Source organism: Chenopodium album, chromosome 3, assembly GCF_948465745.1.
Source record: "Chenopodium album chromosome 3, dcCheAlbu1.1, whole genome shotgun sequence".
In the NCBI taxonomy this organism is placed as follows: Eukaryota; Viridiplantae; Streptophyta; class Magnoliopsida; order Caryophyllales; family Amaranthaceae; genus Chenopodium; species Chenopodium album.
Window position 1 is genome coordinate 68,603,757 of NC_137836.1, and position 18,647 is coordinate 68,622,403.

The following is an 18,647-nucleotide window of genomic DNA, read 5'->3' on the forward strand; positions in this document are numbered from 1 at the left end:
AACTAGCATAACCCAACGTCAGTTACAAAAAGTCTATTTTCCAAGTAAAACAGTACACTATTTGTAATTGGCATTAAGTTACGTCGGTTACAATAAGGGTATTATTAATAACTGACAAATCATAACGCCAGTTACGAATATATTTTTTATTTTTTTAAAAAAAATACTATTAGTAACTAGAACTAGATTACGCCAGTTACTAATAAATATATATATATTTTTTTAAATATTTGATTCGAATACAAAAGTGGTAGTATATCCTACCAAATGACCCATCGTCAAATGGGTTATAACCTGTTACAATTCAACCAACAAAACACGTACTACGAATACTTCCATACAATACAAACACTCTAAATAGTTCCGCGCAACTCGAATTATTCATCCATAACCAATACAATACAAAAAAATTAATTATACTATAATTTCCAAAAAACAATTAAACTTGAATTAAAAAAGCATTGATTTATAATTTAGAAATGTAATAACAATAACCAATAGGCTAAATAAAATTAAAGTAGATATATAAAAATGTGTTATATCATTTTATTAAGCTAAATGCGATAAATCATAACATCGATTAACAAGATAACTAGTCTTTCAACAAAAAATTAAGCCTAAAAAACTTAGCCCATTGCTCTCGAATCTCATCCAATTCTACATCGTTGTAGGCTGCAAGTCTTGCCAAATACTCCTGAAAAAAAAATACGTGTATATATATTATACTTTATAAAAATAAAACATCAACCAAAACTCGTAATATATCTCATCACCAACCTCTTTCAAATTACCCTTGCAATCGCTATGGAAAGATACTATCTCATACATATATCTCATCACATAATAAGCACATTCGGTACCACCACATTGTTGAGCACACTAATTCAAATTAACATAGTACAATTATTTAATATATAAAATATACTTTCATTACTAATAGAACGAAAAGGCAAAAATTATACGCTTACCTCCATTCTTATGTGTAGTAATTGTGGCTTACTCGTTTTGAAAGCATTTCCTTTAAGGTGTGACCTATATACATTGTAAGGTCTAAAAAAAAATCATAAAAATCATTAGATTAAACGAATGAAAAATAAATTTAAATCACATGCATATGAATACGTAGTACTACGAATGTTGTGTACTAACATCTTCATTACTTTGGGCAACTCTGAGTTTCGAGCGTTCGGAGGTGATTGAATAACAGAATCAAACTCATACACAAGACTCATACGCAAATCAATCACATAGAGTACCCAATGATTCCTACATTTTAATAAACTTTTTCGTATTATTCACATAATTAAAATAATAAAATTATGAAAAAGTAAAGATTTCAAGGATCAGTAGTACATACGCTTCCATATATGGAGCCAAAATGAATTTGCATTGTGCATCCTTTTTCCTTAACTCAGTAAGAAAAGCATTTTTCAAATACATTTGGACTTCAAGGAAATCTTTCTTGATTTCAGCTGCAGAAATTTTTTGGGGGCATAAGAATTTGATTCTAGTCTTCTGAAATAATGAGATATGCTCTTCAATTAAGTACCTGCATTTTACAGAAAAAATAAATAATTAGTATAATAAATGGATCTAATAAAATATATTTCATAGTAAAACAAATTCAAATAACTTAAATGAATGTTAGTATTTACAATATGTAGACATGGATTAATGAAATATTAGCCCATGCTCCTCGTAGTAATTCAGAGACATCATCACTAGTAACATAAATTTGTGTTTCTTCCTTTTGATAAAACAATGCAGCCTTCAATGGAATTGTCGTAGTATCATAATCTCCACTTCCTGAAGTCATGCAATAATACAACATAGAACACTGTTCACCAAGACTCTCAACAATATTTTCCGGAATAGTTATGCCTTTGCCTTTAATAGTTGAATGCTCTGAGTTGATAGGTCCGCAACTATCAACTTTCTCTTTGGTTTGCACCAATTCATTATCCGTCTTTTTTGCCAAATTCATAACCTTCAAGAAAAGATAAATATTAATATAATTTAGTTACAAATATCTTAGATCATTACATAGCATATCAATGAATTACCTCATGAGTAAAGAAGACTAAATCTGCCGGCCACCCCAAAAAATAACCTTTCGCCTCACCCAACTTGGTGATACCGTCATCAGTCTCTTCTGGGAGATTTAGGTGAGAATAATCACTGTAAACATGGTCAACACTATCTCTATAAATGTCACGGTTCATTTTCTTGTTATGAATCACTCCACTAGGACAAGGTTCTGCCGTTCCATCGGCCACAATCACTGAGTTCCCACTGAACTCATCAACTAAAGCAAGACGACATTTAGTTGGGACCTACATAATTGATCATGTCGTAAGAAACATGAAAGCATAATATACAGTTAACAACTAATAAGTATGACAAATAAAAGCAGGTACTTAATGGACAACCTCCGCAAAATTCACAGTATGATGTATTTGCAGAATATATATATATCACAAAGCAAGAGGAACGAAAGCAAGAGGAACTTTGAACTAAGGAAAAAAAGAATCTAAGCTGACTTTATTTATTATAGACAGCTTATCAACGATTATTTACTACAAAATCTACAATATTACCCCGAATACTTCTAAAGAAGTTCCAGGCCTGGCTGAGTTAAAGGGGACCAGATGTACGTACGTAGCCTTTCCCTTGCAACATTATAAGGAGGGTGTTTCCCATCGAACCTTAATCCAATATTCAAATAATGTAAGTCACTTCTCATAGATCATTTCACATGGCTTAATAGACAAGATCCACAATTAACTAAAGCTGAGGATAGTTACTTATTACAAGTCATTTCTCTATCATGTAGCTGGCTAGTTATAAACTTATAATAACCACCTAATATTGTGAATTAAGATTAAGAATCCAGAAAAAATGATTATGCTACTGTGAGTGTTTTAAAAGCTGACTTTATTTAAGGGTTAGAATATCTTGAATGCTATTCTGGCTCCACTACTGATCTTGTGTTTTGTGTTGCATTTCTTGTAGGGTAAATAGCATCATTCCAGATATGAATGAGTGAAATCATAAATCATTTTGCTGTTTCAACACATGTCAAGTTAAATTCTCACAGATATGAATGAAAAAGCTTAGATATAAAATTAAGAAGCTTAGATACAATCCATTGTATGAACAACAAAAGGTCAATACACTAAGGGTCAGTTCTGAATTTAGCTCTGAAATCAGTTCTGATTTTCAGTTCTGAAATCAGTTCTGATTTTCAGTTCTGAAATCAGTTCTGAGTTTCAGCTCTGAAATCAGTTCTGAATTTCAGCTCTGAAATCAGTTCTGAATTTCAGCTCTGAATTTCATCTCTAAAATCAGCTCTGAGTTTCAGTTCTGAATTCAGTTCTGAAATCAGTTTTGAATTTCAGCACTGAAATCAATTCTGAGTTTCAGCACTGAAATCAGTTCTGAGTTTCAGCTCTGAAATCAGTTCTGAATTTCAGCTCTGAAATCAGTTCTGAATTTCAGCTCTGAATTTCAGTTCTGAATTTCAGCTTTGAAATCAGCTCTGAGTTTCAGTTCTGAAATTCGGCTTTGAATTCAGTTCTGATTATCAATTCTGCATTCAGTTCTGAAATTCGACTTTGAATTCAGTTCTGATTATCAATTCTGCATTCATCTCATGTGATAATAATTAAGAGTTCAATCTCAATCAAATGAAGGTTTACCTCTAACAAGCGAGGACTTAGCTCTATTGGATTGGTTGAGGAAGATGGGGAAGGTTGAGCATCATTTACTTGCAAATCATTAGCAGTAATGTGTGGTATGAAATTAGAAAGATAAGAATTTACAACTGCTGCAATGCCTTCCTTTAATTTTTCTTCAAATTCCCGAGTTAAGTTCTCTTTAAATTCATCTAGTTCTTGTAATGAGCAACCACTTTTAGACATGTTTTTACCTTTTACCGGGCCAAATGCTTTTCTATAGCCGACACCAATCCCACATCTACCAAGTCCTTTCACAAATCCACGATGGTCCTTTTTCCCAAATGCCAAAGTAAGGGCATCAACACCTCGCTCTGATTGTTTACACTCTCCTTCCTCAGATTCCTTTGCTTGTTTTTGCAAGTTCTCTTCCTGTTTGAAAAAACATAGAAAAAGTTAATTAGATGACTAGAAATCTGTAATTCCAGTAGATTTCTTTGTTTTGATAAACTATGACATACAACTATATTGGTAAATCGAATAGTCTTCGTATCTTTTGGGTCGATGCCCCATGTTCCATCTGGCAACCGCTTTTCATGAGCTAAAACCCACTCAAGAGCTCAACGATAAAAAATAGAACCAGTTGATGTACTGCTCTGGGAAGTGTTGCCAGTAGTTGAAGATTCTGCCAGAGCAGGAAATCTATTTTCAAGTCTCTTTTGCTTATTCCAAATTATCCGAGCTCTTTGAAAACTGTTTCGACCTAAGTGATGGCGACATTTTTTAGCTTTGCATTTTCCTTCCCCTTTTCACTCTTTTCCTGTTTTTTTGTTAAAAAAAATGAAAAGAAAAGAGAGTTAAACATTATCATATTCTTCACAATCAGTTTTTGTTTGATTAATTAACAGTGCATGTGAATATGTAGTTACCTTGAATTCTACTGATTTACTATATATTTCGAACCTCTTCCATTTTTCCTCTGTAAAGTAACCTTCATACACTTCCCATGGCTTCATATTTGCTTTAGGAGAAGTGGACGGGTATGGGTTTTTAAAAGTGATGAATCGTGCCCTTAAATTCGACTTGTGACAGCTGAATCGCGAAGCCACAACACTATGAAACCTTTTTTGCCTTTCTCCACTTGGATCCTCAATGTGGAACATTCGCTGTGGATTAAAAAAAAAAGTTAACTAATATTTTGAATAGCAACATGACTAACTAGTAAGCGACTAGCTTATACCTTTGTCTCCTCCCATATATTTTCCCGATCCACTTTATCTATTTTTGCATACTCATTCACAGTGATGTCTAATCTCTTAGCACATGCACCAATTTGTTTTCCATAAACGGGTTCCCATTCACCAGTAGGCAAGTCATAATCATTGAATTCAAGCACCATAGGCTTACTTGATTGTATTGCCTTTGATGGTCCCCTACTCCTCTTCTTAGATGATGTGGCTTGCAAAGCAACATCTTGGCTTGAGGAAGTTTGCTCTTGACTTTGTTGAATGGCCATATTTATGCTCCTTGATCTAGAAGTGCCTGCATAAAACAAAATACAAAAACTGATAGAATTAAATATCACATGAACATAGCTATATTTTTACAGATTATAAAAGGTTTCTATCTACAAGTAAGTAACAAAGCAAGCAAATATAAATAATAAAAGTAACCTGCAGAGACATTATATTTCAATTCCTGAAGTTATAATACCAATAAAAACAGTCAAGCTTGTGCCACATATATAAGAACTATGTAAAATTCCATTTAATATGTCAAAGCTCAAAAGACTAAAATCCAAGTGAAACTGGAGGTTTTATAGTCATCTAACATTATTGTCTAGCATTATAGTTACAAATTAATCAAAGAATTAAAAAGAACTACAGATTGATTAAAAATTAAGCCTAGGTATCAACATATTCTCCCTCCTCATGGGCATACTCTTCATCAGCGACAATGTCTTCCCCCTCTCTTAGGGGTTGAACCCTAATAGATAGAGGCGGTGTATCATCAAATAGGTCATACTCTTCCTCATCGACAACATTTTCGACACCAACAATTCTTCTCTTGCCTTGAACAACAACCTGCCAGTTATGATCAATGTTATCCCTTATATAGAAAATTTGTTTTGCTTATGAAGCTAAAACAAAGGGCTCCTCCCCATCAACAAATCGACTTGAATCCACTAAAGTAAAACCAAATAGTTCATCTATCTTTTTGCCTCGCCGGTTGTCATCCCACCTGCATCGGAAAACAGGAACTACAAAATCAACATAATTCAGCTCCCATATCTCTTGAATGACCCCATAATATGACTGTGTTGCATTAATAGGCCTAGCATCCTTAGAGCTTGAGTATTCCGTAGAAGATGCGACAACCATAACACCACTATTTTGATGTACACTCTTATCATCTTGGCGACTAGTGTAGAAACAATACCCATTGATGTCATAGCCTTCATAAGTGTTCACAAACAATTGAGGACCCCGTGAAAGCCATCTGATCGTATCAGATACATTATTATTCGGTTGCCCTAACTCACACTTCACTTGGTTTTGAAACCATTCAACAAAAGAATGATTGTGTTTTTGTATCAAAGCATATGTACCTATTCTTGGATTCATTCTTTTCAAATAATTGAGATGAGTTTCTATATAAGGATGGACTTCTGAAAGGTTTTGAAGAACATAACGATGAGCTCTCTGGATTCTATCTGGTGGAGGCTTCACAAACTGACGACCGATCGTCCCTTGCCCTTGAAGTCTGCCTTCATGACGAGATGTTGGAACTCCAATTTCTTTAGCCATAGTTAAGAACACAGAACAAAAGTTACTAGCCTCCTCTGCAATAATACCTCCAATAATACTACCTTCTGGATGTGCTTTGTTGGTCGCGTTTTCTTTCAAAGTTCCCATGTGTCTCTCATAAGGGTACATCCATCTCAAAAAAACCGGGCCACATTCCTTGATTTCTCGTACTAGATGGACAACCAAATGAACCATTATGTTAAAAAACTGAAGGAGGAAAATACATCTCAAATTTGCATAATGTTTCTACAACATCAGTTTGCATTTCATCAAGTTTATCTGGATCAATCACCTTGTTACATATGGCATTAAAAAATAGGCAAAGTTTAACAATAGTGTGCCTAACATGTTTTGGCAAAAGACCTCGAAGTGCAATAGGCAACATCACTTGCATCATTACATGGCAATCATCGGATTTCATACCAATTAATCTCTTATCGGCCATTGAAACTAAACGCTTAATGTTCGACGAATACCCTGTAGGTACTTTGATGCCATACAAACACTCACAAAATATTTTTTTCTCCTCTCTAGACAATGTGTAGCAAGCTCGAGGCAAAAATGTCTTTTTTGTTTCGTCATTTTCCACGGGCCATAACTGTGGTCGAATATTTGCAAGCTTCATGTCTTTCCGGACATCTTTAGTATCCTTTGTCTTGTTAGGTATATTTAATAATGTCCCGATGATTGAATCGCATACATTTTTTTCAATATGCATAACATCAAGACAATGTCTACCAGACAAATGTTTCCAATAAGGAAGAGTCCAAAATGTAGACACCTTTTTCCAAAGACCCGTAATAGAGGTAGGTTTACCAACTTTCCCGAAAATTGTCTCAACATCTTTGATTCTCTCCCACAACTCTATACCACTAAGTGGCTCACGCAACCACTGTTTCTCTGGGAACCCATTGAATTCAGCTTTTTTCTTACGATAAGGGTGATCTCGACGAAGCAATCGTCTAGTATGCATATAGACATCCTTTCCAAAATTCTTGAGGCGTGTTGGTTCCATTTTGTCCTCACAAATAGGGCATGGTTTTTTCCCTCTGACTTTGTAACCAGACAAGTTCCCATAAGCCGGGAAATCACTTACAGTGCAAAAAATCATGGCCCGCAAAGTAAAATTTGTACTTGTATGGGCATCGAACATTGGAACATCTTTATCCCATAAAAGTCTCAAATCCTCCAAGAGAGGCTCCAAGTAGACATCTATGTCATTACCGGGTTGTTTGGGACCCAATATTAGAAGCGACAACATGATGTACTTACGTTTCATGCATAGCCAAGGAGGCAAGTTATAAATTGACAAAAGCACCGGCCATGTGCTGTGTTGAGAGCTAAGGGTACCATAAGGATTCATCCCGTCGGTACTTAATGCAAGTCTTAGGTTCCTAGCCTCTTTACCAAACTCCGGAAATGTATCATCAATATGTTTCCATTGCTTCGAATTAGCGGGATGCCTAATGTACCCATCTTTCTTCCTCTCTTGTGCATGCCACACCAAGTTTTTTGCATCCTTCTTGATAGAAAAAAGTCGTTTAATCCTCGGTATTATAGGCAAATACCATAACACCTTAGCTGGTGGCCACTTCTTGCGATTGGGGTTTGAACCCTCGCGCTTGTAGCGATTAACACCGCACTTTGGACAAGCATCAAGGTTTTCATACTCATTTCGAAAAAGTACACAATCATTAGGACATGCATCGATCTTCGTGTACTCAAGACCTAAGGGACACAATAGCTTCTTTGCATAGTAGGTAGACTTAGGAATGTCATTCCCTTCGGGAAGCATGTCTGATAAAGCTTCTAACAACGAATTGAAACTTGTATCGGTCCAACCGTTCTTTGCTTTCAAGTTAAATAATGTTAAAACCCTTGAAAGCTTAGAGTAATTTGCACATCCTGGATATAAAGGTGTCTCGGCGGCCTTTGACACATTTTCAAACATACGAGATTCTTCGTTCACATGATCACCCAAACCATCCATCATCTCAGGAATGTGATCCTCCTCGAAAAAATCATCGGTATCCCTTTCATTATCATCATATTGTTCACTATTCTCCATATCAGCGTCATTGATTGATGACCTACTAGTTGTAGGAATTATTTTCTCACCGTGCCAATACCAAATGGTATAATTTGCCATGAACCCACGGCGAAATAAATGGTTTTCAACCACACTAATTTCCTTCCACTTCTTCACATTGTTGCAATCACGACAAGGGCAAAAGATTGTTTCTCCTTTAGCAGTCCTTTGGTGTTCAATAGCAGTTCTACAAAATTCCTCAATCCCGTTTAAGAACTCGGGTTGAGTTCGATTTTCAACATACATCCAATCACGATTCATTTCTTACTACAAATTATAGAAAAAGCAAGCATATAACTATTAGAACAAGTACATTAGAAACAAACAAAGACAATTACAATAGAACAACAACCAGAGATTATCAATCAACTCCCACAAGATAAAATACCTCAAAAAAAGTCAAACTCACAAGTATGAACAAAATGCAAGCACACTTCATATATGACTACCAGGCTACCACTCACAAGTATGAACAAAATGCAAGCACACTTCATAAATTTGATAGGTTGTGGGAAATCTCACTGATCAAACTTAACTATGGATCATAGACACAAACATTTGTGGATTCACCAAAAAAAAAAAAAAAAGCAAAGAAATACTCATTAATGCATATTACAATTCCATTTTTACAGCTAACCAAGTTGTGGATTTGAACTTGAATGTTGAAGTATTAGCGAATTGGTCAAGTACTATCTCGTCACTCAAAACTCAAAAGGATCCAAAACTCTGATTTTAGTTCTGATTTTTAGTCTTGAATTTCAGTTTTGATTCAGTTCTGATTTTCAATTCTAAATATAACAACTACCATCCAAAATACAATTACAGTTTTGATTCAACTCTGATTTCAGTTTGGCATTTCATTTCAGATTTCAATTCTGAATTTTAGCTCTCATTCCCTCCCCCTTTATTAACCTATTTGAGCTTTACTTAATCAAATATGATAGTATATAATATAGTCTCTGCCTACACACTTCATATATGACTACCAGGCTACCAGAATACAAATTTCATACCATTTCACTATCCCAAAGGATAGTTCTACCCAGACTTATAACTACTTAGAATGAAAGAAATAATTATTTTTTTTGCTTTCCATATATAGGAGCAGTTTCAGTGTCAAACTGTCAATAAATTAGGCACCTAGATGAAGTGCAATGATTATAAAACATATCCAAATCATTTATAATAGCACTAGATGTAGCATATACTGGACTAGAATAGTAGAATTTCATACACCTACTAGAGATTATTCTACCAAAATTCATATTAGCAGTTTAGACGAAGAGATAGATGTATTAATAGATCAAAGTGATAGATTCAATACAAGATTTACACACACACACAGTCACACACACAGAATCACACACACACACAGAGCAGTCACACAAACTATAATAGATTCTTAATTTTTTTTTTCAGTATTAAGGTTTGTCAAGGTCCTTATGATCCCATTCTGCTGAAAGCTTGGGAAAATTGGGATACAAAGCATGGATCAGAGAATACAGCAACACTAGCTCCAAAAAATCACCCAAAGAACACTTTTAGCTCTGAGTTTTAGCTCTGAAATCAGTTCTGATGTTTTAGCTCTAAAATCAGTTCTGAAATCAGTTTTGAATTTCAGCACTGAAATCAGTTCTGAGTTTCAGCACTGAAATCAGTTCTGAGTTTCAGCTCTGAAATCAGTTCTGGGTTTCAGCTCCGAAATCAGTTTTGAATTTCAGCACTGAAATCAGTTATGAGTTTCAGCACTGAAATCAGTTCTGAATTTCAGCTCTGAAATCAGTTCTGATGTTAAAGTGTGATAGCCTGAACAGTGGCGGCGAAAGCAATATATCCTACTTTGCTGATAAATGTCAACACTTCTAGCTCTCAAAATCAGTTCTGATAAATGTCTGAGTTATGTCTCACTAAACTCTACCATATGCTCATTATCTTATTGGATATTTTATGTCTCACTATACTATACAAAGTAGTGTTTCAGATTTTGATTGCAATCTGGCCTTTATATTCTGTCAAGAAGGAACAACAAAGCAAAAGGATGAAATTCAGCCACTTGATACACACATTAGCATAACTATTAGACCAAGATAAGTAACAAGAAACTACAATTACAACACACCAACAACCACAACAGCATATGCATCTTAAACTGGTCTATGCATCTTAAACTGATCGGCTTAAAGGGACTTTAAATATAATTCATATTAGGCTGGCCTCTTTCTCTATTACTTATAACCGACATAGACAAGGGGTGAAGTTGCTGTTACTTGTTGTAGTAGAATAGTTGATACTAGGCTACTAGCAGCAGCCAATTTTAAAGCTTGACAGCAACTAAATACCATGCTAGTATAAAAATGTGCTTTCAAAAGACAATTTTTAATAGACCATTATTAAACGATTTAGACTATGATACTAGGCTTTTTGTTTGACATGAATGAACTAAAACTCAACCCCTCTAGAACTTCTACATGTAAACTTGATACCTCAATTTTGCTATACCATTGTGACTTTAACCATTGTAAAATCATACTTACCCCTACTACTCTTCAGCTCATTGATAAAACTGAGGATTCTCACATAACTCAACGGCTCAACCTGATTTTAGGATTCATACAAACAATTAAATCAAACAAACCAACCAAAAAGCCTAAGATCATAATCTAAACGAAGCATAATGCATAATTTTCATGGAATCCATATAAACTTCTTAAGAGTTCTATAACTAAAATCGCTTATAACTTATTTAAGTGTACTACCACATGCATATATGACTTCAAATAAGAATCAAATTTCCCATCCTAATCCTTTCTTTCTTGCCAATAATAGCGTTCAACACAACAACAACCACAGCAGCGTTCAACATAGATGCAATAACAATAATAAAAACAGCAACATTCTCAATGTAACGGTAATCTCAATTAACTTGCACACACAAATTTACACACGCTGAGAAAAACAGAAGCCTGATATACACGACTAGTGTACACCAATTAGAACCTTTATCTGTTAAACAGCAGCCTCATATAATCGGCTAGTGTACCCCAATTAGACATGCATGTACCCCAATTACACAAAGCAGTTCACAAACAATAAGCGTTTCTTAATTTTTTTGTTCGAAATTGTTCATCAAAACCTAATTTCCTTGGTTTTTTTATAATCTAATTTCATTAAAAATTAATCAAGTAATTGAAAACAACAACAATCAATTCGAATTTACATGTAAAAACACTAATTCGAGAGTAAAATAACCCTAATTCAGAAGAAACACATACCTCAAAACTTTGATAAAAATCCCCTAAAAATGATCCCAAATTCGAACAAACCAAAGCAACAATTAATGGAGTGCGATGTAGCGCAAGAGAAGGAAGAGAGGTGAAGGAGAAGGAGGAGCAGTGAAGGAGGAAGGAGGAGCAGGCCGAGCAGCGCAGTACGTGAAGGGGGAGCGAAAAAATTAGTTAGTTTTTTTTATTTTTGCGAATTCAGTAATAGCTACCTTTAATTTTTTTTTTCTTTAATCAAAATTTAAATGAAAATTACTTTTTTTTTAAAAAAAAAGTTAATGAAAAATAAATAAAATTAAGAGAAAGTTTACAACTAGAAAACTAGAAACTTTCCTTCAAAAAAAATAAAAAAATAAAAAAATAAAAATAAAAATAAAAAATAGAAACTTAATATTTGTTGGTTTAAAAAAAAACAAAAAGTCTTGTTAGACTTATTATTTATAACCAGCGTTTGTAAGCTAGTTACAAAATTTTTACTTTGACTTATTATTTGTAACTGGCGTTTGTAAGCTAGTTACAAATGTTTTGGTCAACTTTTCTTTGACTTGTTATTTGTAACTGGCGTTTCTAAGCTAGTTACAAATGTTTTGGTCAACTTTTTTTGACTTAATATTTGTAAATGGCGTTTATAAGCTAGTTACAAACGCTTTGGTCAAACTTTCTTTGACTAAGTATTTGTAACTGGCGTTTATAAGCTAGTTACAAGTTTTTTAGTCAAATTTTTTGTGACTGAACATTTGTAACTAACATTTATTTAGTCAGTTACTAATAAAACTTCAAATAAAGATACACCACATATTAGTAACTGACATTTACTACGTTGGTTACTAATGTCATGGAATTTGTAACTGGCATTATCTTAGTCAGTTACTACTGATGCTTCTGTAACTAGCATAATATACGCCAGTTACTAATAGGGCGTTACAAATAGCACTTTTTCTACTAGTGTTAGAAGCAATTTAACAATAATTCTAACAATACAAAATCGTTAGAAAAATAATAGAAATAAAAGGAACATAATTCTTACTTTGATTCTGTTTTTTTGCAACTACAAAATAATAAACGAGTTAGTAACTTCGAGGAAATAATAATAAAACAATAATTAAATTAAATTAAATAGAATTGATTTGGGGCCAAACCCTCAAACAGTTATACCTTTCATGCTTTGGCTTAAGGACAGAACCACGAGTAAAGTATGGACTCCTTGGAGTGCTTGAAGAAGGAATTTTGAAAGAAGAAGGGTAGGGTAGTGTTTAGGCTAGAGCATAGGAGAGAGAAAAAACTAGAGAATTAATTGATGCCCCGTACATTAGAAATGAGGGGGTATTTATAGAAAAAATGTGCTGAGGGAACACACGGAACCCTAAAATGATAAAAACCCTAAAAAAGTATACCGTGACACGGCAAAGTGTACCGTGACACGGAAAATCCCACCGTCAGACGGGAAACATTCCCGTGACACAGTGTACTTTTGTGTGACACGGGAAATATATGCTGAATGGGAAAGAAAACGCATTAAGGGTTTACGCGGAAAGGACACGGAAACCCCCGTGTCACGGCAGGTGTCCCATGTCACGGGGATTCCCACCGTCTGACGGGACAGGTTCCCGTGACACGGTGGACACCTCCCGTGACGCGGGAGTCTGTGGTCCGTTTTTCCGTCTAAATTCATTTTTAACCCTAATTTCGTTCAGCATTTTAAGTGCCAATTGATAATTTCGGGACATTTCTGATTTATTATTATTATTTGGGCTAAAAAAAAGAAAATAAGTAAATAAAATAAATAAAAGGTTTGGGCCAAAATAAATAATAAAACAATAAAATAAAAAGGGTTTGGGTTGAAATTAAAAACTGTGCTTTGACTAAACATCAAGACTGATCCATGGACTATTGAATACGATTTTTTAAGCACTCTCGGGATTAAATACTGAACCCGACCAATAGTGGCGGTGAAAGGTTGTTCATCATCGGGTTTGGTTTTGGGAGACATTTTTAGGTGTCTACAGAAGCCCCCACTTTGACTGAGTTTGTAGAAACGTCAGTTTCGAAAATGATAGTCAAAGTAGCCGATAGGGACGGAGAATGATTTAAGACGTTCTGCGATCCTAAATCACTCTGTTTACGCCGATACCTGCAAAAAATGTTAATTCCACAGATAAAAGAGTAAAGGGATAGAACACTTATCTGACACTAGTGTATCGGTGACGAATGAGTTTGGTATTTTCCTATGCTTGAAGGAATCCACCAAATTATGTTTGTTGAAATGCTTTCCATGCTTGAGGAGTGCTGACTGAGGAATTTGGTAGCTTTCTAAGCCTGAAGAAACCTACCGGATGATACTTTCCATGCCTGAGGAAAGTCGACGTATGAATTTGGTGGTTTTCTATGCTTGAAGAAATTCACCGGATAATACTTTCCATGCTTGAGGAAAGTCGACAGATGATGAGAGTGCAGGTCTCTGTGTATTGAGAACCTTGCGCCGTGAAACGATGGTGGTTCGATTGTCCCCGAACGTGGGCTGGTTGTAAATGGTCCGCTTGTCCCCGGACGTGGGCTGTAGATGGTCTGCTTGTCCCCGTACGTGGGCTGTAGATGGTCCGCTTGTCCCCGGATGTGGGCTATAGATGGTCCGCTTGTCCCTGGACGTGGGTTGTTATTGAGACCTACAAAGTAAAATTTGCCAGGGGACTCGTATAGACTATGATTGACTTGACCAACTTACTTGACCAAGTTTGACTTGACACGACATGAGTATGACTTGTGATTGTGTGTGTATAGTTTGAGTGTGTGTGTGCAGACACAAGCAACCGAAAATGCAAAAGCAAAAATTTTCCATCATTTTTGTCATGAGACGAGTGGAGGGTACCGACTTTCTCCCGAAAAAGAAATACATGAAAAATGAAATTTTATTTTCGAACTTCCCTCGATAAAAAATTTGAAAAAGTTTTTGAACTTCCCCAAAATAAAATAATGAAAAAGGGAAGAAGTTTTGAACTTCCTCCTTGAGCAAGACGAAATAAATTGTATGGATTGAATTGCTTGTCCTGAAAATAATGTATGCATGATGCATGTTCTTAAGCCAGGAGGCTAAGGACAATTACATCATGTGACACGATAGATGAATGAACTTAAGTCATGGAGCTAAGCATCATATATGGTGTAAAGAAGCGATCTTGAACGTCACTTAGGTTTGGAAGCTAAGCACGTATATAGATGAAGTGATTATGAAGGTTGCTTAGGTCAAGGAGCTAAGCACGATATGCTTTGTATGATTAAAAATCATTGATATATAAATGTTTCTCAGCACATTATGCGATGCATGAAACAATGAATATTGCTCAGGTTAGGAAGCTAAGCAAGTATACAATATTTCTTCTAATGAATGTTGTCTTTAAATATGATGAAACATGCACAGTGTTGAAACAAGATTTCATGATAAAGGGCTCTTAAAGATAAGGGTGATTGATATGGATATGGATGTGTGAGTGAAGTGTGTGAATGTGATACTAAGGCTGGCTGCAAGGGTTATGGCGATGGAAAGAGATGTGAGAAGAGTCAAAGATGATGACTCTTTAGGCTAGGTAAGCTAATGTGATGTGGGTTCAAGCCCCCAAGTCTAGCTCTAAATGGGTAGGGATATAGAGATAAGCATTGGATATTCTTTGACTCGATCATGCATAGATATGAATGTGAATGTGGCCGCACCTCAATGTGAGGTTGCCTACGTATCCGCTAGGAATCAGGCCGAACGTAGCTCTAACCGAACTTTGCAAAAGTGTATGTACACCTCAAAGAGGTCTTTCAAGGGTTGTAATGTGGTTAAGTTGATGGTTTAAGGAAGAAAGGGATAAAAGGCTCAAGACCCGAGAGAATTCCCAAGATGTGTAATTTTGAATTTGAAAATTTTGAATTTTACAAGTTTATTTTCAACATTTTTTTTTCTTTTTTTTTTTCATTCTTTTGAATCAATGTAGTCAATCTCAGATCATGCGGTCCATCACTCACTTAGCATTCATGTTTCTTAGGCACGGTACCAAGCACTCGATGAGAGACGCAATTTGAGACATGTTCATATCAAAGACATTGGAACACTTGCCTTTAGACATTGTTTTATTGTTGCTTTGCTGCTTTTTTTTTTTTTTTTTTTTTTTTTTTTTACTTGCTTTTTGAATGTTATACAATTACACATCTTCCAATCCCAGGGTTAAGTGAATGTGGGTTGAAGAAATGAAGGCCAAACGTTAGACGAGGCTCAAAATGGTTGATGAAGAAATGTAATGTGATTGAACGGTTAACAGGGAATGACATGGTTGCAAAGGTGCCTCAAGTCATTGGTGTACCTTGGGTTTAGTTCGGTAATTGAATTTTTTTTTTCATTATTTTTTTTTGAGAATGAATGAATGAATGAAAAATTCTATGATCGAGATGCAAAGGAAATTTGCTCATTTTATTAATGGAAAAGGTGAACAAAACACATGAAACATATAAAAATTCAGAATGGAAAACCTATGCTAGACATGAATGGGGGAATGGAGATGAATGATAAAGAAAGAAATCATGAAATCTTGCACGAAGGATCTGTTGTGCGCCTTGTGTTCATTACTTCTTGCCGCCTGGAAGGACAGGAAGTTTGTTTGCATCCACCAAGTCTTGAATGACGTCCTTCAAATTCCAACATTGATCCGTAGTGTGGCCCCTTCCTTGATGGTACTTGCAATGGGCATTGGGATTCCATTTGGCGCTGCTTTCTTTAGGTTTTGGCTCTGGAAATGGCCCAATAGGTGTGATCAAGCCTTGACTGTAAAGGCGATCAAAGGCCGCATCATAAGTCATTCCTAAAGGAGTGTAAGTTCTTTTCTTCTTGGGCAATGGAGTATCAAGAGCTAACACTTCATTGAGATCAACTTGGCTTATATTGTTGGTAGTATTTTCGTGATTAGAAGACGAAGAAGAAGGATGGTCATTCTTCTTGTTTTTCCAAGTGTTATTATTGTTACTACCAGCAGTCTTTATTAGCTCATCCTCGATATTGATGCCGATGTCGTATACAGCTTTGAAAGTGTTCAGTGGAAGAAATTTGAGATGTTCCCTATATTTATGAGTCAGATTTTAAATAAAGAGGCGAACCATCTCTCTTTCTTTGGGGGGATCTACCAAGAGTGAAGATGTTACCCTCCACCTGTTCAGGTAAGCGGTGAAGCCTTTATTCTCTTTCTGTTTGAGAATGGAGAGTTCACGTTCAGAAGTTTTAGTTTGAATGTTACACTTGTAACGATTCATGAATCTGTCGGTGACATCTTGCCAAGTCACAGTATGCTTGGCATCTAAGGAATAAAACCATTGTTGGCAAGCATGTTCTAAGGAGAGAGGGAACACCGTAGGGAAGAGTGTTACGTCCAATCCCTTAAGAGCCATGGTTGCAGAAAACGCCTTCAAATGGAATATTGGATTATCAGTAGGCTTGAACTTTGGAATATCTGCAGTGGAGAACTTTTCAGGGAGTCTGTCCTTCACATCCAAAGGAGTGGGAGGCCGTTCCACATAAGTGAATTCCTCAGAAATCTTACTCATTTGTTCCTTCAGTTTGTCAAGGGTGGAAACAGTGACCTTGTTTTGTTCCATGGTAGTGACCCTAGTGGTAAGGGTTTGCATCATGGCAGACAGTGCCTCGATGGATTTGTTGATGTTCTGAATATCTTCTTTAGTGGACATTGAAAGGTGATGAATAATGGAGATGGAAAAGTTCTCTTTGAACGCCTATTAGATATGAGAGATTGTTGCGGTAATGACTCGAATCGTATTAATCTATCCCTGTTCCTTGACCAAGTACTGTGAAATAAAATAATTCACTTAATTGTTTGACTCATTGCTCAAGATAGGAAAGGAAGGAAAAAATAGACATTTGAAAACAGGTGAGAAAACTCCACTCATTTTTTTATTATGACGAAAAAGGGTGCATGAACCTAATATACGATCATAAACGACCTGGTGCACGACTCGAGTCGGAACATAAAGAAAGTGTGTGGACTATACTTGACTCGTGAGTGACTAAGTGATGTTATAAGACTCGTGGTATGATCGTATGGCTAGACATGTGAACAATAACCAAAATGACTATGGGAGGACCAAATTAACACGGAAGACTTAAAAAAAGCTGACTGGACTTTTTTCAAGGGCACCGTGACACGGAAAACTATACCGTGTCACGTGACAAGCTGCCATGACACGGTGAACTTTCCCGTGCCACGGTAAACATTCCCGTGCCACGGTGGATTCTGACGTGGCACGAGATTTTTTTTTTTTTGGAAATCCACCGTGCCACGGTGGAAATTTTTCGTGACACGGTAGAGTTTCCCGTGCCACGGTGGATTTTGACATGGCACGGGAATTTTTTTTTTTTTTGGAAATCCACTGTGTCACGGTGGAAATTTGCCGTGACACGGTAGAGTTTCCCGTGCCACGGTAAAGTTTCCCGTGCCACAGATAAAAGAGTAAAGGAATAGAACACTTATCTGACACCAGTGTATCGGTGACAAATGAGTTTGGTATTTTCCTATGCTTGAAGGAATCCACCGGATGATGTTTGTTGAAATGCTTTCCATGCTTGAGGAGAGCCGACTGAGGAATTTGGTAGCTTTCTAAGCCTGAAGAAACCTACCGGATGATACTTTCCATGCCTTAGGAAAGTCGACGTATGAATTTGGTGGTTTTCTATGCTTAAAGAAATTCACCGGATAATACTTTCCATGCTTGAGGAAAGTCGAAAGATGATGAGAGTGCAAGTCTCTGTGTATTG

At 35.9% G+C, this 18,647-nt stretch overlaps 2 protein-coding genes across 4 annotated transcripts; both read right to left on the minus strand.

Moving 5' to 3' along the window:
• Positions 1 to 267: 267 nt before the first annotated feature.
• On the minus strand, positions 268 to 12,027 carry LOC145624081 (uncharacterized). 3 transcript variants are annotated; one of them, XM_081677028.1, is made up of 12 exons: positions 11,843 to 12,027; positions 4,915 to 5,216; positions 4,604 to 4,840; positions 4,196 to 4,494; positions 3,699 to 4,106; positions 2,064 to 2,333; positions 1,656 to 1,987; positions 1,358 to 1,549; positions 1,150 to 1,266; positions 969 to 1,050; positions 778 to 879; positions 268 to 694 (listed from the first exon to the last, which is right to left on the minus strand). In XM_081677028.1, the coding sequence occupies exons 5-12, from the start codon at positions 3,918 to 3,920 to the stop codon at positions 593 to 595; spliced, it is 1,419 nt and encodes a 472-aa protein (XP_081533154.1). In that variant the 5' UTR covers positions 3,921 to 4,106; positions 4,196 to 4,494; positions 4,604 to 4,840; positions 4,915 to 5,216; positions 11,843 to 12,027; the 3' UTR covers positions 268 to 592. The 3 variants fall into 3 exon arrangements, 2 of the variants coding, with proteins under 2 accessions (XP_081533154.1, XP_081533155.1); XM_081677029.1 differs by lacking the exon at positions 1,150 to 1,266; XR_014110379.1 differs by lacking the exon at positions 268 to 694 and having other exon boundaries at positions 1,161 to 1,266.
• LOC145625261 (uncharacterized) lies at positions 6,681 to 8,831 on the minus strand. The gene is made up of 2 exons (XM_081678325.1): positions 8,169 to 8,831; positions 6,681 to 8,123 (listed from the first exon to the last, which is right to left on the minus strand). Exons 1-2 carry the CDS (start codon positions 8,829 to 8,831, stop codon positions 6,681 to 6,683), a joined length of 2,106 nt encoding a protein of 701 aa, XP_081534451.1.
• Positions 12,028 to 18,647: the final 6,620 nt, after the last annotated feature.

Excerpts from the sequence above, each read along its gene's own strand:
- LOC145624081 (XM_081677028.1), bottom strand. The coding sequence starts at position 3,920 with ATGTCTAAAAGTGGTTGCTCATTACAAGAACTAGATGAATTTAAAGAG. Across the intron at positions 1,267-1,357 it reads TTGGCTCCATATATGGAAGC|GAATCATTGGGTACTCTATG; the intron begins GTATGTACTACT and ends ATTAAAATGTAG. Across the intron at positions 695-777 it reads GCAAGGGTAATTTGAAAGAG|GAGTATTTGGCAAGACTTGC; the intron begins GTTGGTGATGAG and ends TTTTTTTTTCAG.
- LOC145625261 (XM_081678325.1), bottom strand. The coding sequence starts at position 8,831 with ATGAATCGTGATTGGATGTATGTTGAAAATCGAACTCAACCCGAGTTC. Across the intron at positions 8,124-8,168 it reads ATGCATGTCCTAATGATTGT|TGCGGTGTTAATCGCTACAA; the intron begins GTACTTTTTCGA and ends GCTTGTCCAAAG.